Here is a 26,312-nt window from a genome sequence, read left to right on the forward strand (position 1 = left end):
GTAGTTTCCTGATTATCCCGTGTGTGAGCAGAAGAGTCCTTTTGTTGTTTAAATCTACAGTCTTGGTATTATATCACTAATTCTTACACACCACACCTTTAATATCTACATAATGTGACTGAGATCGGAATATTTCTCCTGTCCTAATCTGATTAGTGCTCACGTAATGTCACTGTATTATTCTATTTATTTAATCAGGAACATATTTGTCAGTGTAAACATAGTCAGTGTGACATCAGTTTTTCTTCACCTTTGCTCCAGTTTCTCCTATTGCACCACGGCCCCCATCTGTACCTGCCCGGCCCTAATAAACACATACACACAAACGCATGGTTACACACAGTAGATTTCACACTTGCATAGTATTAATCTTGATGAGGAAACACTATATATCCATGGTCATTCTGTTTCATGAGAACAGATTGAAGATTAGAAGATGATTTTTATTTTGGAAAATTAAAAAAAAAGCTCACCCGTTTCCCAGGTCGCCCGTTCTGTCCTGGAATACCTGACAGTCCCGAAGGACCCTGTAGGAAGAAAAATGACCGTGAGGAAGCAGATGACAGTCCAGCTGGTTTAGTGAGTTCCAGCGTTATACAAGAAGGTGAAGTGCTCAGTGTGTTAACACTACAAGCAGCAAACTTACCGGTGGCCCCATTTCTCCACTGCTCCCCTTCAGCCCAGTAGGACCTGGTTCACCCTGAGAAAAATATTCACAACATTTACTTTTCCAAACATGTCAGAACAACTGTCTATACACGTGTGAATGAACAGCTTTTGTTTCCACAGCACTCCACCTGTTTTTAGGGTAATTTCTGAACCAAAAATATGAAACGGCACAGTATGTGTGTTGAACTAACCATTACAAACAGGTGTGTTGGAGCAGGTGACTCTTAACTGTACGTTGTTTTCATAGTGTTAGAGAGTTTAATTATATTATCCAGTAAGATTAGGGTTGCATGGGAATTCTATCACATCACATCATCACACTTTACTGAACCAACCCTTAGAAATGATTGATGACCCGGAACCTATCATGGCTTATTCTTTTACCGGTTTCCATGTGTCTTCGGTGGTATTTTGTTGTTTTTGTCTGTTATTTTAATTGTATCATCCAGATGGCTCTCAAAAACATTTGGCCACAGGATTCACTAGACATCAAAACATCGTTCCATAGCTGAAATTAGCCAGCTGACCAATGTTGGCATATTTACTAAAACACTGAGTACCATGTGTTGTCCGTATAAATAAATAAATCAAGACGATAAAATGAAATAAAAGCTTTTAGGAGAAAATCAGGCTGTAGGCGTGTACTGTACACACCAAAAGGACAAAATGATGTGATCCCACCCACCAGTGGTCCAGGTCTTCCTCTGAGGCCGAGAGGTCCTGGAGGTCCCTTCATGGCTAGCTGGAAGAGGGCAAAGAAAGACACAAAAAAGTGTTTTATCAAGTGTGTTAGAGTCTGTTTATGTTGTGTATCTGTGTCAGTTTGCTTGTGTTTTTGGCCTTTCTGATTTTATGTTCTATACTTGAATCTGTTTGAGATTAGAGTTTAGGCGGAGGGTGGACTGTTGCTGAGGACTGAAGGTAAAGCAGCTGATGATGATAATGTGTAATAACGTGTTAATAATGTGATGTAGCAACAGGGACTTAGTTGAGCCTCCATGCGGCTTATCTTACTTAGTTACATTATTTTATTACTAACAATACTCATTCCAATGAGATGATGTTTTCACATGTGATATGTAACGTTAGCTGACAATATCGTGGAGTCTCTGACTGCTTATTTGAATGTGTTACCAACAGGCGACAGTTTGGAGGACAGTTTACACATCAACATTTACTCTGCAATAACAAGTATGACAGAGATTTTCATTGCTGCTGTAAATGTATATAAGTCCCAAATATTAGTTATCGTCTCATTAACTACGGTTAATGATTATGGTTATTGGCCCTGAAAAAACAATATTGGTTGACACCTTAGTTCACATGTTTAAGTTATATTTTTGTGGAGCACTTTGTGAGATTCATCTGTGGTAAAGATATACTAAATAATTTATTATTATTAGTAGTAGTAGTATGACAATTATTATTATTATTATCATCATTATTGTTGTTGTTGTAATAATAATAACATTCTGCAGAAGGTGAATACCTTGGTCTGCTGCAGGATGGCCTGGGCCTGGGCCTCCTGAGCAGAAACCACAGTGCCCATCTTATCCCCACCTGACTGGAACTGTGAACACACACAGGCACACCCACACACACACACACACACACACACTGGTTAGAAGTCAAACTCAATACTCCACCCAGTGGCCAAAAAGTAGCACTGCTAATGAAATCGTGCATAAGACATTGAGGACGACTGAAATTTTATGAAAATGTAAACAGAAAAAACAAACAAAATAAATGACTAAAGAACCGTAGCATGTAGATTCATCAGCAATGATAAAGATACGTCAGTGACTGGCAGGAGAATCAAGTAAATCATAAGCTGTTGTCTTTGCGTTAAATCAACACCTAAGAAAAGGAATATCAGCAAACAAAAAGATTTTTCCAACTTGGTTTTAAAATGACACAGGATTTGAATGACAGCCATGGCTCCTGGGGGGGTTTAGCAAAGAGCAGGAGACATTTATGTAACAATCCTGAGCCATCACATTTTTCTGTTGCATCACTCATTTACCCTGAGGCTCCGTTAAAGGTTAACAGGACCAAATAACCACCACAGCAATATAACTACAGCCTGTACAGCCTCAGGCAATCACAGAAGTATCATCATGTTACCGGTAGGAGCATGACATTGCCCGGGGGACCTGGTATCCCATCAGCTCCGTTAAGGCCTGGCCGCCCTGGAGGGCCCTGAGAGGAGACAGAGGAGGAGAGTTACATAAAGACGCCAAAATGTGGTGGTCTCAGTCACTCACACATTCAACACAGGACAGTCCTCACCGGTTCCCCGGGGTCTCCTCGGGGTCCCACTGGTCCCGTGATTCCAGGAGGCCCTGTCTCTCCCTGTAAACACACAAACAAAAAGCACATACAGTCAGCTGTGATCAATAAAAAATACTTCAGTCATTAAAGCTCTATTTATTTCCACCACAATGCAAAAAAGCTCCTCTTTCATAAAGATTCAAGTCAAGTGTATATCAAGGTAGTTTTCATCCGACAAAACTCACTAACCTCAGGTCCTGGAGGTCCATGTGGTCCTGTGATCTGCGTCCCCTGCAGAAATTTCACAAAAATCTTTCAAAAAATGCTGATCCTCTGTGGTTTGAAGTTGGGTATTGTTAGGGCACTGTGGTACCAGTCTCAAATTAATATCAGACAAGGTCTATTTTACTTTAATATATTAAATAAGGGTCTTTTAAACAATGATTTTACCTTGTAATGTATTATTTTAAGAATTTGAACCAACATGTGCAGATAAGAATAAGTAACAAATGATCAATAAACTGTACTCACAGATAAACAGAATATGTTACTGCTTCTGTGTTTATCTCACACACTCTATGTTTCTAATGCAGTTTCTAATGCAGATTCAACTGACAAGTATCAGCAATACTCAACAACTGCATGTTCATTTATCAGTATTTATGGGGCAAAACCTGAACTCTGATGTCATTTTTGTTATGGATTACAAATCATTTAACCAGCGTTTCTCCTGTACTGATCAGAAAAGACGGTGATGGGGTGGATTTGTTGGTAGAGTTGTCTTTTTTGTCTACTGTGCAGTCGTGTGTTTTTAAACAAGTGCAGTTTTCCTCACCTCTCCCAAATAGCCTGGTTCTCCTTTCTGTCCTTTCTCTGGCATGTCCTAATGAGAGGAAACAGACAGACAGATACAGCTTTACACCATGTCTACAGCAGATTAATAGGACACACAGGCGACACACTCGTCCTCTCATTTAAGAGGGAAAACAATTTGTGATTGTTTGCGCTATACCTGTGTGTTAAGAGAATATTCCCGTTCTTTCTGAGCCGGTCCATAACGCTCATCGTACTCTTCCACATATTCATACTCGTTCACTTGCTCGTAATCGGTGGTGTTGTCATAGTCCTCGTACTCTACAATCTGAAAGACAAGCGGATGAAGAAAAAGACAAAAAACACACACACAGAGTTATTGTTGCTCTATTATATTGTCTATTTATAAGTAGTTGTAATTCTGTTCTATTCTTATTCTATTGTATTCTATTCTATTCTATTCTATCTGACTCTCACCTCATACTCTGTGACATTAGGGCCGACAGCCACTGTGGAGGTTGAGACGTCGTCATAGAGATCGCTGTAGTCAAACTCCTCAAACTCTTCCACCACATGTTTCTTAGGTGCCCTCTCCTGAAAACCACAAAAGTCAACACGTGTAATTATAACACAGTGCGATTGAAATTGCATAGCCTTTAGTGCATCATGGGTGGCAAAGGAAATATTGTTTTTGTTGAAGTTTCATTCCCCTATGGTTATATTGATGTTTAACTCGGCCTTCTAAAGTGACACCTATAAATGAAATGTTTTATTGTTGTTATTTGCTTTGTTTTCTTTATCAGAAACACTTCCTCTGCCCGACTGTGTGGCTGAGAGACAGAAATGGAGAAACATCCATGATAAGTGTGGCATAGTCCATCATGGCATTGCTACATCTATATCAACGTCTGGGCTGAAATATTGGAACAAAATACTCCTATGATGGATTGTTTTGAGCTGTAAGCCAGGCAATAAATCCAACAACAGCAGCAGGAGAAGATTTGAAACCTTTGCCAGGAGTGTTGAACACTGGCACACTGGAGCTGGCACAGGATACTGGACTATTAAACTAATAATACATGTGCTGTCTTTTAATACAAAATGTGGAAGTATTAAAATCAAGTGCTAATAAGCAGCTGCAGGCTTCTGGGTGATGCCGACACTGCAATTAGTGAAGATAATGATGTGTGTGTGCTTGTATCTATTTGAAGAAATAAATTATACTGATGAGGGAGACAATATTGATACTGTATGCAAAAATATCCGTGTCCTGAATTGTTGATATGATTATTGAAACGCTGACACCAAATATTGACATATTCATTTTAAAAAATATGGTACTAAACAGATTTCCTTGCCAGTTTGACTCACCAGCATCACCAGCATTTATGAATCCTCCGCCAAAATTGGCTTCAAAATGCATTAGTACATAATCAGCAAGATTCCCTAAAATGACTCATGACTCATATATTAGGATGAATAGCCTGCTACAACCTTGACTTTTATGCTGGTGCCTTCTACAGCTATTACTCTTTTTGTGCTTATTTATTTTTAGTTTATCTATAACTGCGGCGACATTACTATGCAAAATATGACATGATCATTTCACAATAGATAAGACTAAATGTCCATACATACCTGTTATAGTTCTCCCCTCACATCTGAAACCTTGGGGCTCCTTTACTTTCTGAATGACAGCCTAGATTTACAACTCCAAAACCCAAAATGCCTCCCAGTGTGTGTTATGTAAGGAGCAGTCCAGGCAGGCTGAATGACAGCATCACATGTGACTGATATGATTTCTGACTATATGCTGTTCACGTTTTTTTCAACTGACATGTGGTTCCCATCTGTCTCTGTCTATGCTGTCTCTTCTTCCCTGTAAAAGTGGAGCTTACCTCTTCAGCCTCTAGTAATACGCTGTCATAGGGCAAAGGTGCTTCGCAGTCTGGGATGTAGTCCTGACAGTACGTCTCTGCTGCTCTGTGGTCATCAACAATAAGCAGCTGCTGGATGTCTCCCTGTGACACAATACAACACACAAACAATCAAACTGAGTTTTGAGAGATTAGTGAAACCATATGAACATAAATAATGCCCATAAACATTATGGACGTCATTACTGGTCCTTGTTGAACAATATGTCATTAATTCTATAAATGGCATGTCGGATCCATATGCCCCTCATGTCATCTCCGTGTTCATATGGTCAGATCAAAGTGACATAATAGTTAAAATAATGTGATTTATAGTTGCTGTGCAGTTAACTGTCTCCAGAGCTTCAGACTGAAGTTCCACCGCCACATGAGGTCCACACACACACAGACACACAGACACATAGTCTTTGTGTGGACACTCATGGACATAATACATTCCCTAGCCCCTAAATTTAACCTAATCCAGAACTTAATCCTCAAAAAGCCTGTTAAAGTTGTGTGGACCAGCCAAAATGTCCTCACAAAGATAGGTATGTTTGACAATTGGTTCACACAGCCTATTTAAGACACACACACACACACACATTAAAGGAGGGACTCCAAGCCAAACACCGGCTGGGAGTTGTCCAGTTCAGCAGATGGACCACCTGACACTACAATGAAAACAAAGGTCAGGGTTCACACTTGCAACCCGCCAAAATGACCTCACACTGCTGAGGACACAGCAGAAATAGACCTCATAAAAATCTACAAAGATTTCAAACAGCTAAAGATTTTTTTCCAGAGCTTGTTTGGAGGATTTCTCAAATTAAAGCAATTCTGTGTTTTGTTTTGTTTTGAGGTTTTTTTTGCAAATAAATCTTATTATACTTTCAAGCATATCTGTAACAACTTTTCTGCAACAAAAGGTTTACTGGAGTAGTGAAATTGCAGTACAGGCACACAACCACTGGAGGGCAGTCAAGGGAGATCAATTTTAGATATGTCACAGATTGGTGGATAAATTAAAACAAGCAGCAACCAGAAGAGACATTTCCTTAACACACAAGGAACTTATTGTGGGCTCTTATCCTTTGTGTCTGCCAAGTTTTTTTTTTTTTTTCTCAAAGGCAAATTAGTTCACACTTAAGGCAAATGATAAGGAGGAGATGAGCTCAGCTTACAACCGTGCGAAGCATTAAACTCCACTGAGTTAAATCTCTGCCTGCTGTCATATTAAAACACGTACAGAAACACACAAAGAGAAAAATGCACACATCGATATTCCTACTTCAAACACAAATTCGTCTAGCAGGCGAGTTCCAAACACAGTAACTCCCTCTGTGCTGATGTGGGGCTCATGTGCTCTGAGCAGGTCCAGGGTCTCCAGCTTCTGACAGTCCAGATAGAGAGTCACAGACTGGCCCTCCACACTGTAGGCTACTCTGTGCCACCTGGCAGGAGAAAAAAGTAGCAGAAGAGACACATTTAATAATAATAATAATAATAATAATAATAATAATTATTATTATTATTATTAAATGTGACTGTTTTACAGATGATCTCCTAGCAAGAAGAATTTTCTTTATGGACTTTGGTGCAGGAGAATGACATATTAAACTTCAGTTTCCAGTCAGAAATATCCTCAAGATAGACTTGAGGAAGCATTGCTTTTATTAGCCTTATTTATGTGGCCACTATGTCTTTTTTTCTTGTGTCCCCACAGGCCGCCATGTTTTCAGTGAGAGTTACCGCCCGCTGGTTCTTGGCGATGGCGGCGTGCTTCGTTAAGTCAGTAGTAACAATGTGTCAGCACCTCATACAGACTCACTCCAGATAACTTGAATGGTCTCTTTTTGCCTTCATATAAACAACCTCAGTCATTTTTTCTTACAGAAGTCAAACTAAAGTATGTGTTTTTCTGTTTGCGTGTGTAGTTACCTACTTGCCATCAGCCAGGTTGACCTTTTTAAAGGTGGGGTAAAGTTCGGGAGTTGGCTGACCCTCATGGTCCTCGTACAGGAAGACGGGAGACCGGCCAATCTCTATACCCAGCTGCTGTGTGCCCTAAGAGTCACAGAGTATAGAAGAAAGAGGATGGCATAACGTGTTAGAGGCATGGTTAGAATGAATGGTGGATGCTATTTATACATTTAAAATATATGATTTAACAAAGAGGTGTTGGAGTCCAAAGAGAGATGCAGCTGTGAAATGAGCATTTAGCCTGATGTAGTATGTAAGCATGCGTGCGTGCGTACCTGTGGGTCATACACGGAAAGCAGAAAGACTTGGGAGCCTTTCGCAGCTCGAACTGTTGTCATCACTGTAAAATTCACAGGGAATGGCGAATCTGGTGGGAATATGCACAAATACGTATTAGGACAAAGGCCCTCAATGAACTTTGTTAATTTTAGTGTCAAATAAACTTAGACAACATTAAAACTTGCCTGGGAAGAGCTGCTTGGTGGGCGCACTCAGTTGAATTTTCTTGTCAATTTTAAAGGAGAGATCTGTCTCTTCCCTGCCTTTCCTGCTGGTGCACAGACCTGCCTCCAGCGAAACACCTTCCATGGCCTCTGAGAACTCCAGGAGCTTCAGCACATCAATGGAGTTGGCTACAAAAAACAAGACAAACAACGATGGGTGAGTTAGATGATTCAGCTTCACAGCACCTTCATTCATGACTCATTTAGATGTTGACTTTAAATAAGTTTCCACAGGCAACAGAACAGAGTAGTATGGTAAGCAGTATGTAAAAGCCCGAGGTGAACAGGCAATGGACTATTGCTTGTGGATGAGAGATCACATGGTTTTTACAGATCAGTCTCGGGGTCAGTTCGTCAGTTTAAAGCTACAGTTTGTTTTGTTGTAAACAAAGCCTGCATCTACAGATGTGTTCTTCTCGGTTCTTACTGAGGAAAAATAGGACGTGCAAGTATATTTAAAAGGCACTAGGGGTGACTTCAACTGTAGCAAAACGAATAGATTTAACCATTTTCCTGACTATAGTTGTAGGTCTCCCTCAATAGACCATGATGTCAATTTTGTAAATGATGTTTCCATTTAGAAGCAAAAACAGTGTGATTGACAGCTGGTATCGTCCAACAGGCGCCTGGAAGTGCCAGCCAAATCTGAATTCTGGAGGCATATGGATGATGTCACGTCCATTTGCGACTTGTGGAAACCTAATCTTAAGCTTACAGACAACAAACTTTGAGGCTCCTGAGCACCCAGCCAAATGACTACAGGTGATTTGGCTGGGTGTTGGCAGGCACGTCAGGAGAGTCACTGCAACCTTCATTTAAGGTTTAGGCAACGAAAGAGAGGAAGACCTTGGTTTGATCATGTTACGGGGGTAACCGAGCAGCTACTTCACAGTATGAAGAGACTTTTATTACTGCTGAACATAAACACTTTTCACACCTTGCATAGAAAATATACAAAGAGCAAAGATAATATTATATGTCATCTCTTTAGGTTAATCCTACAACATGATGATGTAAGGAACAAAAATGTTTTGATGACATCAACCGAGGATTAAAAGAAACATAAAAACAATTGTCTTGACACTAAAATTAATATAATGTTACAAAGTTTGCCAGTGTATGATTTTAAGTGTCCATCATTTAGATAAGACATGGTTGGAGTCTTTGTGAAGACAAGTGAATCTGAGGTGCACCTCTGCCCTGATGCTTTATTTTAACAGCACTGACCATTTAGTTTGCAATTCATCTGAAGACATTTGAACATGAGTTGCAACAGCCAAGACATGAATGGCACAAAGGCATGAGTAATATTGATTTGATTGGTTTTAAAAACTCTATAAAACTATTGTTTCAATTAACAATGAATCAAACACCGTAACAGATATTTGTTTCACTTTTTTTCCTAACTGAAAACTTCCTTGTGGCAACAGGTGCAGCAGACCGACACTATTAGTCCCCTGCACATTTCTTAACCAGAAAAACAAAGCTATCGAACATGATCGAAATGAACAAAATGAAACCCCTCTGTAAATGTACAAAACTGTTTGTTGTTTTATCACATAGCATCTGAGACGTGTGGGTGATGCTGCAGGGCCCTGTAATTAAACAACCTTTTAAACAAACAAATGAAATATACTATGTGGTCTGAGTCTCTCTCTCTTTCTCTTGCTGTGATTCTCATTGCAGAAGCTTGGTTTAATCACATGATAGTCCTCATCTGGGCACTGACACAGGCAACCGGCTGCATGACACAGTAAAAATCAATACCAGAGAGCAATAAAGGATGCATGTGTTCTGACAATGACTCAGGCCAGCACAACACAAAGGAAACAGCAAAAAGCAAAACAGACATTGGAATTCAACATATGCAACTACAGTTTGTATTTTAGACAGGAACATATGCACCGCACACATGGGATCTTCTGAGGACCGACACAATGGCCACAGCTCAGACAAGGCAGAAAAAAGGATGGGATGTAACACATTAAACTGTGGGAAGGGACAGGAGACAAAATGCACAACAAATTGATCTGAAAGTGAAAAGTAAGAGACAGGGGTAAGGAGGGAAAACAACCGGGATAACGGATTGTATGAGAGAGGAGAGGAGAGGAGAGGAGAGGAGAGGAGAGGAGGGCATATGGGCAAGTCTTGACTGGTGTGGCTCCTTTTCACACGTATTTCTGAGGCTTACGTCAACTCCTTAATCTGCCTCTCACCTTTCAACACACACATGCACACACATACACACACGTGTACACATGACGTGCGTGCATATGCACGGAGAGGCTGGCGTAATGTCGGAGCCTGTACAGCAGATGTATTCGTTACCAACTTTTTGTTTTTTTATCCATGTGTCTTGTGTGTTTGCCTGCCTACCGTTACTGTCAACATGTAATTCTGTCTTTCACGAGCTTGCCATTATATGAGTCCCTGATACAGCTATTACCATGTTATTAAAACCTCCAGTGTTATTCTGACCTGCTGTAAAAAGTTAACATTAAGTCGATTAGTTGCTCAAAATGGATTTGACAACTGATTTGTCACAGAACTTTTGAGACAAATGGAGATACCTGAACAAACAGTAAATAATAACCATAAAGTAAAGAGTAAAAGGATAATATGAGCTCACCAAATCATATACAGATACAGTGGTAATACACAATTAACATAACCAGCACAAAGGTATAGTATATGACATTTTGGGAACGTGCATATTTGCAGAGAAATATGTAAGAAGACTGATACCACTCCTGCATGTGTCACTTACAATATGAAGCTTAGACAAACACAAGCACAAAAAAAGAGCAAACAGTCAAATTAATTTTGTCCGAACTTCAAACGGATCAAAAATCCGATTACCAGCCTCTCTGACACTCAGCAACTAACATGTTTTATAGCTCGCGTTTCGTTTTTAGAGTTTGTACTGGTTGCCAAGGAAAAGTCTGGCATTCAACCCCCGTGAACACACAAATAGACCCCACACACACACACACACACACACACACATATGTTAATCTAACAACCTTCTTGTTGTAAATCCATGTTGCGCATATGGATATTGAAATGGTGGCAATCTACTTGCTCAGCCCATTCTTAATGAATGGAGTAATGTTTTTATATCTGCATCCAGTTTAGCAATGCACATGCAAAGATTTTCTACGGTACAGTTTTCAGCTCAGTGCCCCTCAGGGCCGAGCTCTGTATGGTGGTTAAATTTTTTTTTTATTGAGGGTTTGCATGAGAAGCTGCTAACATGCTTTTGCCACAAGTCGGCTCACACAGTAGAGTCAAGACGTGCATATGATTGGCAGCACTTACATCTGAATGCAGCAGAGGACAAGACAAGACATGGAAACTGTATATGCCTTTGAACACATAAGGCAACCTTTTGCTAAGCTGCTGCTGTGTGAGTGAGTGTGTGTGGGTATGTACAACACAACCGCAATACAAGATCCACATCATGTTGACATGAGCATGCACACACCAAATGTACACACAGTATACTAAGTCATACACACACAAGAGGGTGTGCTGCTCTCAATCGATTCCTGATGCTCTAAACTTGGATGTGAGGGGGAACGATCAACATGCACACACATGCAGAGTATGTTAGCCCTCGACACAGAGCAGAGTGTCTGCAGTTTGAACTGCAGGATCAACAAGAGTGAACTTCTCAACTGTACACAAATACAGAATATTGATTTATTCATAATTCACCTTTGAGGGAAACAGGTTGTGGAGATGAAGGAAAGGTGAAAAGTAAATTTATGACCCAAAATGTCAATTGGAAACATCCTTCACAGTTTACTTTGAGGCTTCCTGGTTCAGTATTCACTTTTATCACTTATATTTTTGGTTACAGTAACATTCTGCTTTTACCTTTAATCATAAAAACTGGCTATTGTTGTTGACATGCCTTAGTCTTTCTGTTTGACTGCTTCTGTTTCTCTTTTGTTGGTGCCAAATTTTGACATCTCTGCAATTACTTTGCTAATCCAGGGTTATTCTAACTGGAAAAAATAAAAAACTGTAACAATAAATGGGATAGAGGATAGAGAATTTTTTTTTTTTTAAACAAATGTCACAACAAATAGCTGCTCAGTGTTCCTAATCATATCCAGCAAGGCAAACAGAATTATAACCCAAAAAAGGAGTTTTGTGAGTGGACTGCATATTGTTTAAATTTGTCAACTGAATTTATCATGTCTTTCACCTTCAACAGAACCAGACTGACAACAAATCCCTTGAAACAACAAGGAAATGAGAACAGTTTCAGTGTAGACCCAAAACAGCACTATGAGGGAACATTCACATCAGCTAAGTGATACAGTTTAGTTCAGTATTATTATTATTGTTATTGTTATTATTAGTATTACCATTATCATTATTATTATTATTATTGTTATTATTATTATTATTATTATTATCAATAAAGGGTGCCAAAATACACAACCCCGTCTGTTGGGTTACCTACTATAGGATAAAGCCGGGCACACTGCAAAGTTGACGACTGAGTTGAATGGGAAAAAAACTAAATACACATTAAAAAAAAAAAAAGTATATTGATCATTATGACAAAGACCATTTGTATTAATGTTTCCATGACTGTCAGCGTTCAGCAGTGTTCACTGTGCCAATTTAAACACTCAGCTATTAACGTAGCTGATAAAGTTGACCTTCACACGATGAAACCCGAAGCTTACCTTTGCAAACTGGACAGTACTATGGCAAACAGAACTACACCGTACTCTACTGCTTTGTGAAAATGCAACTATGCAGTGGCCCCGTTCAGACCTGTTATTTACATCCGCCCTCAGTGATCTGATCACATGCGGACAGTTTTAAGTACCACTGTTCACACCTGACATTTACATGCGTCCTGGTGCACCTGTGACCACATATGAATGGATCTCCCTGTCCTTTATGTGTGTGTGCGTGTGTCTGTGTGAATATCAAAGCTCTACTCATGCTAGTTTAACATAAAATATGTTTTAAACATTAGAAAAAGGAAAAGATAAGGGTTAATATTGTGGCAGTGGCTGCAAATAAATGAATGTAAGAGTGCTGATTAGTGTAAGAAACCTGAAAAATGAGGATGCGGTCTCTAGTCTAATGTACTGAGGATGGACTGCATTCATGGAAGGCCAGGAATGTGGCCACACGCAGTCTAAAACCACCTAGGAATGTGATTTTTGTGATCAGATCTGAGGACACATTGACATTAGATCTTGCAAGTGGGTCCATTTCTAATTTTAGAATGGAAATAACTTTGTTGAAACAGAACCTATGCAACTATACTACCCTGTCATTTCCCAAATGTTTGTGTTCTCTCCTGGGTATTTCCATGCAAAGTGGCAATAGCGCTCATATTGACCCAGTGTATTATAGAGTGTTTATCATGCCTATTTCTCTCCTGACCCCACCCCTGAAGCACATCACTGTTACTCTCATTTCTAGTTATTTTATTTATGCAAATGCACAGCTTGAACTTAAAACTAGTTTTAAGTTCAAGCTACAAAAAAAATCAGAAGGAATAAATAGCATAGAAATGGTAATGGTAGGCGGAATGAATGAGTCTTTGGCTTTGCTTCAGAGACTGAAGTGGGGGCAGGTTCAGACAGAAACCATTGCCGGTGTGTTGAAGGATTGTCTGACAGTGATTCAGAGAGAGATTCAGCGATCCCCGCACCCCGACAGGACCTTCATGGTTCTGTATCTGTAACATTTTGTGTCCTGTTTATTTTACATTATATATTGCTGCAGTGGCGGTTGCTGATCTTTGAAACAGGGGAAGCTCATTTCAGGTCCAGTTATTTATACATAAATTCTTACATAAATTCTGCAAACGAACAACTGGAATTAGAAGAAACACTAAACTGAAATGCTATAATAGTGTTTTTATTTACAGTGTATATGTACAGGTGTAAAAGGGCTATATTGCCAAGAACGGCCAGCTATTTTTCTATAGACTTGCCTCAAAATCCACACAGGACTGAGGCAATAAAGACTCCGCTGTTGTGTATGTTTCTGCAACGCTGTCGATCAAAAACTGGTTCCGCCTTTCAGACAGTTCCTCCAATCATCATGCAGAAGCCCAGCACCACCCACCCCCCATCCACTATTGTGGAAGCCCAGCTTCCCTTGAAGTGACAAGTGTGCCGCATTTGTTCACCACAGGTGAAAAAAAAAAAGAACAGTTGAAGCTGAGCTTCGAGTGGTTTTATTGCGGAGGCTGCTACGGGAATATGAAATATGAAAACCACGTAAGACTATCCGTCAACAGTGATAAAAAGCCGATTCTGAACAAACAAGCAGTGACACGTTCTAGTGCACGTTTAATATTAAAATGTAGAGCTATGTCTTAGAGCGGTTACCACTGCATTGCAGATCTATTTCTTTTTAGATTTTACATAAATGATTGAAACTATATACAAATAATAACGGTCAGAATAATCGTTGTGATCTCTTATGGAGATACAGTGGTAACACACAATTCAATTCTCGGAACCCTTGTACATGATCAGATCACTCTGGACAGATGATAATACCACGTGTGAATGGGGTCAATATGCAACTCTAAGTCTGAATGGATGTCAATTCAATTCATGTCCGGAACTGAATACATCCATTAACAAATTGCCAGCTGGCAAAAATATGAAGCAGTGAAGTGGAAGTCCCTGTCTTTAATCAGAGATCCATCTCTCATTATGGTTTCACACATGACACACTGAGCACTGAATCTGATTCAGATGCAAACAACACATGGACACACAAATAGACAAAGTTAATGAATGCCATGTTGTTAACACTATAGATAAATGCACTCTGGAAACCAGATGTGTGTCTGTGTTTGTGTGTGTGGTTTTTTTTGTTATGTGTATGTCTAAAAACTGGTTAAGGGCATTTTCTGTGTGTTTGCGTGTGTTTGTGATTAGTCTGTCATTATCTCAGTAATGGCAAAGAATGCAATAACATGCCTTCTGCAGAAACAAGAACAAATGTTTAGGCGAGCCTCCCACAAAACTGCACCAAAATACACACAAAAAAAACAGACACCACACAGGGGTACAAATCCCCCAGGAGTCTGCCATTCCACTCATTTAGCTCTTTCACCCAGCTCACCCTTATTTTGCAGCATCCCTCTCTGTAACACATCTAAAATGGATCTCCTCAAAGAGTGAACCAGATGATCAATATAACGAGGTGATGAAAACCACAGAGATGAAGAGATGAGAAGGACAGAGAAGGAGGCAAGAATAGGATGGAGGGACCACATGTTTTCTTTCCTCTTACTTAGTTCAGCTGGCTCTCATCAAAGAGTCACACTGGATAATCTACCCTGCTGTCTGTCTGTGCGTACAGTGCACATGCATACACACATGCATTTACTTATATATCCAACTAAAGACAAAAGGGAATAAGAATCCTGCAGACAGACAGTCAGACATGTGCTTCTTATCTCGTTCAAGGAACCTGTGTGACTTGTGGCACTTCTCACCTTGAGATCCAAATGGACAACGAAGGGTTTCCCACACATTCACCCCCACAACCCTTTCCTCTTCAACACAGATCAAAGCCTGCATCAATATTTGTCAGTCACAGGAATCCAGCCCTTCTCAGACAGCTACACTTTGCTTTATGTGGCTCTGTGCTCTATTATTTTTGGATGTTGCATCATACAGAGACTTTGATTCTGGAGAACAAAGAGAGTGCCTAATTTGTGCATAAGAAAATTTATGGCCACAGACACTCTATGCCAAAGTGCAAAATAGGATTATATGTGATAAAAAAAGAAACAACAACTATCATCTAAGTTTTATTTATGTACTTTCTTTGAATATTTTGTGGTCTGCATGACATTTTTAAAACATAATTCGCAAACTGAAGCATGAATTTGAAAACTTCCATGGACTATCAGTTAACTGATCATCTTTGATTTATACATGCTTTTATACATATTCAAGTCTGTTATTTAAACCTGACTCTACTCATTCTAGGCTTAGTGGTGGGTCTTGGTTTAATTTCAAACAAATTAAGGTGGCTTTTGACTGGTACTGAAAAGGGATGAACAACACAGCAGAGTCAGCAGTATTTGCTGCAAACTAGGACAAATCTGACTTCAATTTTTAGGAAAGCATAATACAGAAAAAAATGCTTTGAAAATTGTGCTAACTGCTGTTTCGAATGTATCAAGTCTAACAGTCTTCACATCCATGATGGCAGCTCTGTGAGCATGAATGTCAACACAGCAGTATTGCACTGGGATGATATGTTAAGAAGATATATTGTTAAACATAATTACTTTGTACAGACTGTCAACATTTAGCTAATTCACACTAATTAGAAGCAGCTGAGGCTCACTGAAATATCATTAGTTTTGATAGTGTCTGGTTATTAAAGGGCATCTCAACTCCCTTTTCTGAAAATAACTCTGTCGATTGCCTGATTTTGTAAAATGCCAAGACGTTGGCTGAGTGAGGGAGAGCAGCGACAAAACAGCAGTTCCAGCATTTATAAAATGGGGGAAAGTGTGAGCCAACAAGCCTCATGCTAGTTGGACAAGAGGGTGATGAAATGGTCTGTATTTAAATAACACTTTTCTAGTCTCAATGACCACACAAAGCTGCTTTATACACTGCTTTAAAGTTTTGCCATTCACAAATTGTTTCTTGCCCCAGGAACGGAAGACAAACCTTCAAGTTAAATGACGACTTACTCACTACAACTGAGCTACAGTCGCTCCATACCAGCTTATACCAGTCAGTATGTTTACATGCACAGTTTAATCACACTAAGGCTCTGTATCTCTCTATAAGCTAGTTTCCTGTTGACCTATGTCGCAGAAAAACACAGAATGGCAAGATGGACAGTAAGATGGATCGTGCTGTGGTTCTGTACGTTTTGTACCTGCTGTACATGTTAATCACGATACAAATTAGATTGAACATGGCTCTTGCGGTTGCTGTGTTGTCCGAACTGCAGTTTATACGTCGTCTTCTACTTCTGGGCTGACGAGGGAATTTTGGTGCATGCGCAGAACACGACAAGTAAGTTGGACTAACGTGTTTACATGACATTAAGAAAACTTAATTATTGTCTTAGTCTGACTAAAATTGGAACAAGCGTAGACTAGGAAGCCCAAAGCCCATTGCGAAATTAAAATGAAATAGCTGGTGTTTGACCAAAAAGGCTGTAGGTGTAATCTGATTTTTATCACAATATGTATAATTTCAATAGGTTACACAAAACATCAGCATTAACAAAGAACATTGCAAAATACTCCTGATTTTCAACTGAAAACAAATGGGTTTAAGGGTTTAGTTGCACTTTAAGCAAAGTATTAAACAATTTTTCAATTGAAGAAACCGTTCAATAATTAAGTTGTAGCAACGAAGAATTAAAAACTACAAATTATGATTGTGGCGCCATTAGAGAAAGCATCAGAAGGTTCTTAAAGAACTGGAGCTGGAGCTACATTCTCATGGGAAGCAATGTCTGTACATAATCCCACGGTAAGGAAACAACTGCTGTTGAGATCTTCACTAGAAAAAACACATAATGGAGGGAGATACAGGTGAGGTGAGGCACTGTCAGAGCAATAAATGCCATTGCCAAATGTTGGCATTCAACCCAAAACCAAAAATGTGAACCTCATGGTGGAACGAGGAGAAAAGTCAGGGGATTACAGTACAGTTCAATCAATCAAATCATCCAAATGTCCCCACAGGGAACTCTGTCTTAGGCAAAAGTGCTACAACAGCTGCAGAAAATTACACAGCGAGACAGAGACAACAAACAGCCAACAAAACATAAATTCACAGTATATAAATAACAATAAAAAGATGAACATTGCACCTGCCCAAAAAACAAGTATAGCCTCTGCCCTGAAAACACATGAGGGTGTGGCTGCGGCAATCTCAGCTGACATAGGGCGATAGGCGGGGTAAACTCTGGGCAGTTCACCAGTCCATCACAGGGACACATAGAGACAAACAACCATTCACTCTTACAGAGTGTCCAATTTACCCAATCCCCATATTGCATTTTCTTGGACTGTCAGAGGAGGCCGGAGAACATGGCGAAAACTCACACACACAGGGGGAACAGAACATGCAAACTCCATGCAGAAAGGCCCTTGTTTCGACTGCGTCTTGAACCGGGGCCTTCTTGCTGCAAAGAGTGCTAACCACTACACCAACCGTCTGTCAGTCATCATCTAACCGCTTTATCCTCCACCAGAGGGTCGCGGGGGGTGCTGTGCCAATCTCAGCTACATCGGGCGATAGGCGGGGTACACCCTGGACAGTTCGCCAGTCCATCGCAGGGCCACACACAACTAGAGACAAACAAACATTCACTCTCACACTCACTCCTATGGTCAATTTAGAGTGTCCAATTCACCTAATCCCCACATTGCATGTTTTTGGACTGTGGGAGGAAGCCGGAGTACCCGGAGAGAACCCACGCACACACGGGGAGAACATGCAAACTCCATGCAGAAAGGCCCTTGTTCCAACCGGGGCTCGAACCCGGGTCTTCTCGCTGCAAGGCGAGAGTGCTAACCACTACACCAACCGTGTGGCCCTAAAATGACTTTATGTTTAAATAAAGAAAAAAACATGGCAGGTCATTTGACAAAGTTTATTATTGTTAGTTGCACTTGCAGCACTCTTATCGTATCTGAGCTCAAATATGCTGTTTGTGTTATTGGTTACAAACTGTTACTAAGGCCACACAAAGTCTTGTCCACCATTCATGTCACCACAATAACACAAATGTCATACTGCCCCAATGTAAACATGCTACTGGAACTCAAATGTCTAAATTTCAGTCGTGGTTTTGTCACTTGTGTTGCCTTCAGACATTCTACTCTAATCAGCATAAAAAACTTCTGCTCAAACTTTCAATTACCTATCATTTGACTCTACACACTGTTTAGGTAAGAGTATGGAACCATTATCCAAATTTGCTAAAGTGCAACCTACAAAAACTTCAATTTAAACAGCAGACTTTGTGTGGTCTTTCCAAAGCACACAAAACTGACACGACTGACTATCACAGTGCTTCTAGACTGGCAGGAATGCATTTATGAACAGACACAAACTGATCACTGTGAAAAAAATTATTCATTCATTCAACAGTCAACCTTGGACTTGGACTCTTGCTTAAAAGAATCACTGCTTCACATTCTTGCCTCATTGTGTCCTTGTAGCTGTTAACAGAATCCATTATCCAACATATCCTGGGGGGGATTTATCAGGAACTTGAGACAGCTGTGGCTTGGCTTCGTCTCTGGTAAATATGGCTTGTTGGAAAACAGTAAAAGAACCAACTCCTCCAAAACAAATGCACAATCAACACTCTCTCCTTGCAGATATGCTGTTTCTTTAACGTCTATCATCTTGCAAGAAACAGATGTACTTAAATCCAAGCACAGGTAGACATTATTATCACAGATTAAGTTTGTGATTGTCATTGGGGGGCCAAGCAAGAAAGAGAATGACAAACTTAAAAAATTATTTAAATTCATAAGACCCAGGTTCATTCAAACCTTTAGTGTGATTAGTTTGGCTACCTGAATAGAAACACCTAAACACAGACTTTAAGTTGAAGAACCACTGCACCACCATGCATCCATTCCTCAAATGTCTAGATACATGATTATTTATAGAAACAAACTCATCATCCACTGGATTGAATGACATGGATTCAAAGTTACTTGTGTAAACAATGCGATGAATGTTACTGAAAACTAAAGATGGACTAACTTATAAATGAAAACCAGGCTGAAATATCAGTGCTGTTTAAACAGCTTTCCATTCATCATGAACCTGGCAACAGTGCAGAGGCTGCAGCTCTGAAACATTGCAGTTTTGGGACATCCTGTTGTGTATTAGTGCGAACGTCACTTTGACCTATCTGGCTGTCACAGGAAATCCTCCTCCAGACCCTAGAGCACAACAACAACACTGAAAATAAAGTCAAACGTGAGTGAAAATAACTAAGCATTTGATTTGCACACGGGTCCACATGGTACACAGCTCCACCTGGGTTGAAAAATTCAACTATGTTGCACCTCTGGCCATATCCCAAAATGTGATGTCACGGCACGTTTTTTCAATCATGCCTCAAATCAAGAACACCTGCTGAAACATCAATGACTGGGGCGGAGCCAGAAGAGTGTGATTTCTCATCTGATGCAGACCTCTGCAGTCGTTTAAATCTTTCATGTTGTGCTACGGTTTAAATCAGGGGTGTCAAACATATGGCCCACAAGCCAGAAACGCCCCAACCAGTCATCCTGGTGGATCATTGTATGATTACAATATAATCATAATGTGAAAAACTATATTTTTCAATTCCAAATACCTGTGGCTAAATGTTTTGCACCTTTGTACATTCACTGTGATCTGAAAGTTGTAATGCACATGTATAAAATTTGGTAAACTTCGGCATAATATTGTTGAAATTGCATTGCTTTTTTAAAGAATTGTGAGGTTGTTCATGATATGTTTTATGAAAAGATACTTCATTAAATGTAAAACAAAGGGAAACCTTTACAGTCCTTATTTTAGGTTATTATGCTATCATTTTACTGCTCCAGCCGCTTGAGATCAAATGGCACTGTATGTGGTGTCAAACTAAAATGAGTTTGACACCCCTGGTTTTAACTTTACTGATAATAAATAATATAAGCAGTACACACTGGAAAGATGATGTAGTAACACAAATCAAAACATCAAAACAGTGACATTACTGTTTATTCTATTTAATTTAACATACAAAATCATATAACTAAGTAGAGCTGCAACTAACGATTCTTTTCATAATCGATTAATCTGTCGATTATTTTCTCGATTAAAAATTTGGTCTATAAAATATCAGAAAACCTTTAAAAATGTTGATTGGTGTTCATCACACCTGGAAATGATGATGTTCTCAAATGTCTTGTTTTGTCCACAAACCAAAATGATTAACTTTGAATGATTTCTTTGTTATCCAGAGCAAATAAATGAAGAAAATACTCACATTTAAGAAGCTTAAACAATCGGAAATCTCATTTTAATCATGAAAAAAAGCTTTGAACTGATTAATCGATTATCAAAATAGTTTCCGATTCATTTAGTAATCGATGAATAATCGATTCATCGATTAATAATCGCTCTATAACTAACCATCAAGCCATTTACTGAACTAGCATACTACACACAACACAAAGCGTATGTCGTCTTACTCAGGTGATCCTGGTGAATTCAAAATCTAATTTCGAGCACAAATACTTGCTATATGTAATGCTTAGGTCAGCTGAGTGCACAAGTTACATAAAAACACTGACTCTGAAACACCTAAGGCCAGACAATGGCAGGGAAGGCTTGACCGTAACTTGACCACATTGCTCGGATGACTCTGATCATAACTCACGATGAGCTACTGACAACTTGTTGACAGCCAGGTGTGTGACTACACTTGACAAGGAGCTAAAAACAGTTAGGCGTTACTCTTAACTGACAGACAATTTAGAGTGGAGTGAAAGTGTGTGTACAGGTGCTCAAGAGTAACAGGATACATGAGGAATTATGCATATGTGTATTGTTGCTGTTTGGGCTGGACGTGACAGGCCCAAATCCGGTAAAGTTTCATACTGTGCCTCAAGTATGAGCTGTTTTTAATGACTCGTCAAAAAACACAGTGCAGAAATCACTCAGGTTGTGTGCGGCACTGAGTACCATGACTCCTCCCCCTCATGGTTAGTGTGATTAGTCAGTCAGCTTTGTGTTTTGCTGGTATGATATGAGGTGACACTTCAGAGCTACAATCGCAATACTGTGATACCATGATTATTTGCTCAAGGCTATCACAGTCAGAATCCCAAAATTACAGTCATTACAACTGTAAGATATGTATATCGCAAAGACAAATTGAAGAGCAATAAACATAGATTGTGCTAGTTTTGTTTGGTTAAGAACATACCATTAAGCTAGATAATTGTTTTGCAAGGTTTGCTATATTGCAAGCTAGCAGATTTTTTTGTTTTTAAACCCCCTGTCATACTGCAATATCCTTCACAGCCCAACTACTTGGGAGCAGAGATAGGAGGAAATAATTGGTTAGACTATTGCAATGCTACTGAAATTTACTTAAAATTCAACTTTTAAGATCTTTATTTCAACAAACTATGTGGTAAGGGATGTTTTTTAAAGTTAATATTTTAAGGGGGCATCAAGATGTTCAGTTTTTACTATGTTGCAGGAAACGAAAAATAAAAAATATTATTTAGTTATTTATTTTCAGTGTTAGCAAGGGCTTCTTACTGTCTGGGTCTATGTTAGCAGTAAACCAAACCAAGTACTTATTATATGCATAATATGAATTTGTTGGCGTATCCCAATTGCAATATTCCAAGTTATAGTATATTGAATTTACGTTTTTGTCATATCCTGCAGCCCTAGTTGCTGCTTGTCTTTCTCTTTACCTGGAGGGTGATTTAGAAATAAATCTTATTTACAAGAATGTGTTCTCTGGCCACCAGGTGTGGGGATGCTACAGGGTTCATACACACTGACCTGGGTTGACCCGAGATGACATTACAGGTCTGGAAGTCACATTAGTCACTTCAGTAATGACCTTCACAGACAGTGAGGTTTGACCCAGATGTTTGTGTTAGTACTGTCCATATAGACAGGTACTAGTTAATATTGGGTACTTAAACAAGTGAAAGCAACATGGTGGAGTCACTGCCAAGTCACCTGCTCGCTGACTCAGTGAATTACTGGTGTAGTCCTGCCTAAAGCAAGTGGATGTAGACTTGTAAAATCAACAGACATCAAATGAGGAAAACAACAGATGTTTAGTTAAGTTAAGGTGAAGGATGTGTTGTCGGGCAATGTGATTCTTTAAAGACATTTTTTATTTGTTAGATTGGGTTTTTATCATATGTGACAAACAAAATAAACATTGTTCTGAACCTTTTAATATTCTGGATATGTCTATGATCTTAATGCTAAGTTAAAATAATTAGCACTTCTTTTGGCTAATGAGAAAAGAAAACGCAAATTTAAATAACTATGAGAACTGCTAAACTTCAGCTCTTAATGAAATTCTTGTTATAGACCATAGACACTTAATAAAAAAGTTGCAGTTCCATTTCTCCTGAGGACGTCAACAAAATATATTAAATAGCCACCAGGGGGACAGCGCGAGGGATTATTTATATCCCTCAATAGGAGCCTGGTTGCAAGTGAAATCTCTCAACTTCCTTTTGCAAAAACATCAACATGGCACTGATCAAATATAAATGAATGTCTGTTGTATTTGAGCCATTGCCAAATGAGTTCACACAATGCTGATGGATCCAATCAGCTCCAAGTGACTCTGTATTTATCAGTATAATGGTGTTTTGTTCTAGTGTTGCCTGGTGACAAAGAGGGAGGGATTTGTTGACAGAAGCAAAAATAAATGTTTTTTTTTAATATTGTTGTTAAAAACAAATGCATACCACCAAGTAAAAAAAAAAGTCTTACTCTGATCTGTCCATGTGGTTAAAGTCTGGGCCAACTGGAGAAGGCAGGCTTCATTACACTGACACTTTGAGCAATACTTCTTTAATCAGTCTTTAAAACCACAAAACAAGACATCACAGACCTTAAGCAAAGGATACTGATGCACACAAGCTCTTATCTTGATATACATCTGTGACACCATGCTCTAAAAGCCCATAAAGTCTCCACATATAATTGAAGTGTAGCTTTGTGGGATACTGTACCTACAGTATGTGAAACCAGTAGAGCTGAGCACAGCTCATTTTAATTTACCGCAGCCTGCTCTCCATTAGCCAACTGTTAGTGTTAAATATCCTGTACTCTGCTGTAACAGAGCAGAGAGATGCAGTAGGTATGGCAGAACAAGTCTAGACATATAGGCCTATGTCTTTCCACTATCTAGCAAATGTGCAGTGGGTTCAGGGAACCCAGAAGGAACGAGGCAGCTCAGTTCAACAAGCATGACCTGGCATGACAAATTCAGATGTCAAAAAAGAGACTTAAGCCTGTTTTTTTCTGGATGTTGTGTAGAAAATGGCAAGAGATGTTTGAAGGATGTGTGTGTATGTGTTTGTGTGTGTGTGTGTGGGGTGTCTTGGTGTATTGACCTGTGATTCATAACAGCAACAGAAAAAGATGCTCAAATGATCTACAGTGAGTGTGTTTGCTATCATGGATTGAAATGATATCATAGATGCAAAGCTGGCCCAAGGCATATGTGAACTAAGTGGCTGCCCCTTGCCCCAACAATTTTGCATGTTAAAGAAATCTAGATATATTTAGATATTTAAATAGTGTCTAATAAGTTAGTATCTTAACTTATTTGGTTTTATCTTGAAATTTAATTGAAATTGCTTTAGTACACTTGTTTAATTCTAGTGCTTCACTTTTTGTGATTTTACAAAAGTGACACTAGTTTGGTGTAAATAACTAAAATCAATGCAATGTATAGTGTTTGTACCAATAACAGTCAAGCACTGGCTAATCTGGGGGGACATGGAAGACTTTCAAACTTGGCTTTCATCAGCTGAGGAAAGCCTGGAGGGCAGGTGGTGATAACTGGTAGGAACCATGTTACAATAACTTTTAACTTAACTACTTTTACAGCGAACATAATAATACAAAAAAACATGAATATTTATGATTGAATCCAGGGAGTTATCTACAAACTAACAAAGAAAGCAGCCTACCTGCCCATGAGGTGTGAATCACCGCCACAAGCGCCAACAGCAGCCACGTCTCGCGCACTGGGCTCCATTGACCCATCATGTGGCATCTACAGTTGTCGATGCCGCGGTCAGTACTGCGCACACCTGCGGTCACAGGAGCGTCGGCTGTGCACGAGTCAGCGTTAACGACGTAGCAACAGTCTCGCGCCCTGGCGTCTTTGACGTGCACTCCCCCAGCTGCCAATTAGGAGCGCGCATATGCACATTTAATTGAATGATGGGCGATGATGATGTGCAGCAGACCTGGACTCCTCTCTGCGCTGCTTTTCTTCACGCTGGACGGATTAAGAAGGGAGACTAGCGGAGGGGAGAAAAAAAAACCTTAATCTTGGATGGTCTTCCCTTCTTCACCAGCAGAGAACTTTCCTCACTTTCTTTTTCTCCTCCCTCACTCCCTGCCTCCCCTCTCCTCCTCCTCCCCTGGATGACCCCTCCCTTCACAGAGGGAGCTGCACAGTAACATCATTACTGCGTGGGTAATTATTTACAACAATGTTGTTTGAGTGATTTAAGGAACTTAATTACTCTCTCTCTCTCTCTCTGTATGTATGTGCAAGGGCACGAATTTGCAGGCACACATACCTGTGCACGTGTGCATGGTGTTTGTTATAATGGATATAGGGATCAGTATCGGTCTGATACTGGTTAAAATCACCAGAAGGGGAATTTAAAGAAAGACAGAAACAAAAGGGGCGAAGCAGGTAAACCATGTATGACATGAAAACCTGTAATATAATTTAAATATAGGACTGCGACTTGTTTTCATAAAATGTCATAATTCAATGAATTTATTACTTCCATCCATCCATCTTCTACCGCTTTATTCTCCACGAGAGGGTCGTGGGGTCAATTACATGCTGGTCCATAAAATAAAACAAATAAAAAATTAAGGTTCAGTTTTCAGTGTCTCCCAAACCTTGAAATGATAATGTTCTCGAATGTCCACAAACCAAAATTATTTAGAAACCAGAAAATATTCACATTTAAGGAGCTGAAAAATCTTGTTTTACCCAATTAAGCAATTTTCAAAATAGCAATCTTTGCAGCCCTAAATGATTTGCCATCAGGCCAGCACCTGGATTATTGTTTATTTGGATCCCCATTAGCTTCCACAATGGTGGTTGCTAATCTTCCTGGGGTCCACATTAAATACAAATAAAATTAAATGTTTGTAGAATTCTTCAGCTTCATCAGCACGTTGATATCACAACAGCATCAGAAACAGCATCAACAAGCCTTTAGACAATAAGAAACTGAAGGAGTCGGTCATTACATCAACAAATAAATATAATTGCTCATGTGAGAGTGGCTCTTTAATGAATATAAATAAAATCTCAGCATGTTTGATATGAGTAAGCAACATTTTCCGTGTTCCAACTAATCTTATAT

General features: G+C 39.5%; 1 protein-coding gene across 2 annotated transcripts in view; it reads right to left on the reverse strand.

Annotated features, from left to right (window-relative positions):
* Nucleotides 1–25,309, reverse strand: part of LOC122771517 (collagen alpha-1(XI) chain-like) — a 45,802-nt gene extending 20,493 nt beyond the window's left edge. The window contains exons 1-17 of one of the 2 annotated variants that reach the window (XM_044029137.1): nucleotides 24,885–25,309; nucleotides 8,117–8,284; nucleotides 7,928–8,019; nucleotides 7,615–7,736; nucleotides 6,961–7,123; nucleotides 5,652–5,774; nucleotides 4,231–4,347; nucleotides 3,953–4,081; nucleotides 3,776–3,823; nucleotides 3,190–3,231; nucleotides 2,959–3,021; nucleotides 2,794–2,868; nucleotides 2,159–2,239; nucleotides 1,355–1,411; nucleotides 647–700; nucleotides 474–527; nucleotides 251–304 (exon numbers count right to left, since the gene is read on the reverse strand). In XM_044029137.1, coding sequence (XP_043885072.1) covers nucleotides 251–304; nucleotides 474–527; nucleotides 647–700; nucleotides 1,355–1,411; nucleotides 2,159–2,239; nucleotides 2,794–2,868; nucleotides 2,959–3,021; nucleotides 3,190–3,231; nucleotides 3,776–3,823; nucleotides 3,953–4,081; nucleotides 4,231–4,347; nucleotides 5,652–5,774; nucleotides 6,961–7,123; nucleotides 7,615–7,736; nucleotides 7,928–8,019; nucleotides 8,117–8,284; nucleotides 24,885–24,963 — 1,521 coding nt within the window. In that variant the 5' untranslated portion in view covers nucleotides 24,964–25,309. Of the gene's footprint in view, nucleotides 1–250; nucleotides 305–473; nucleotides 528–646; nucleotides 701–1,354; nucleotides 1,412–2,158; nucleotides 2,240–2,793; nucleotides 2,869–2,958; nucleotides 3,022–3,189; nucleotides 3,232–3,775; nucleotides 3,824–3,952; nucleotides 4,082–4,230; nucleotides 4,348–5,651; nucleotides 5,775–6,960; nucleotides 7,124–7,610; nucleotides 7,737–7,927; nucleotides 8,020–8,116; nucleotides 8,285–24,884 lie in introns of those variants that run through there. The other variant, XM_044029138.1, reaches the window with a different exon arrangement.
* Between the last annotated feature and the right edge of the window lie 1,003 nt (nucleotides 25,310–26,312).

Source organism: Solea senegalensis, linkage group LG6, assembly GCF_019176455.1.
Source record: "Solea senegalensis isolate Sse05_10M linkage group LG6, IFAPA_SoseM_1, whole genome shotgun sequence".
In the NCBI taxonomy this organism is placed as follows: Eukaryota; Metazoa; Chordata; class Actinopteri; order Pleuronectiformes; family Soleidae; genus Solea; species Solea senegalensis.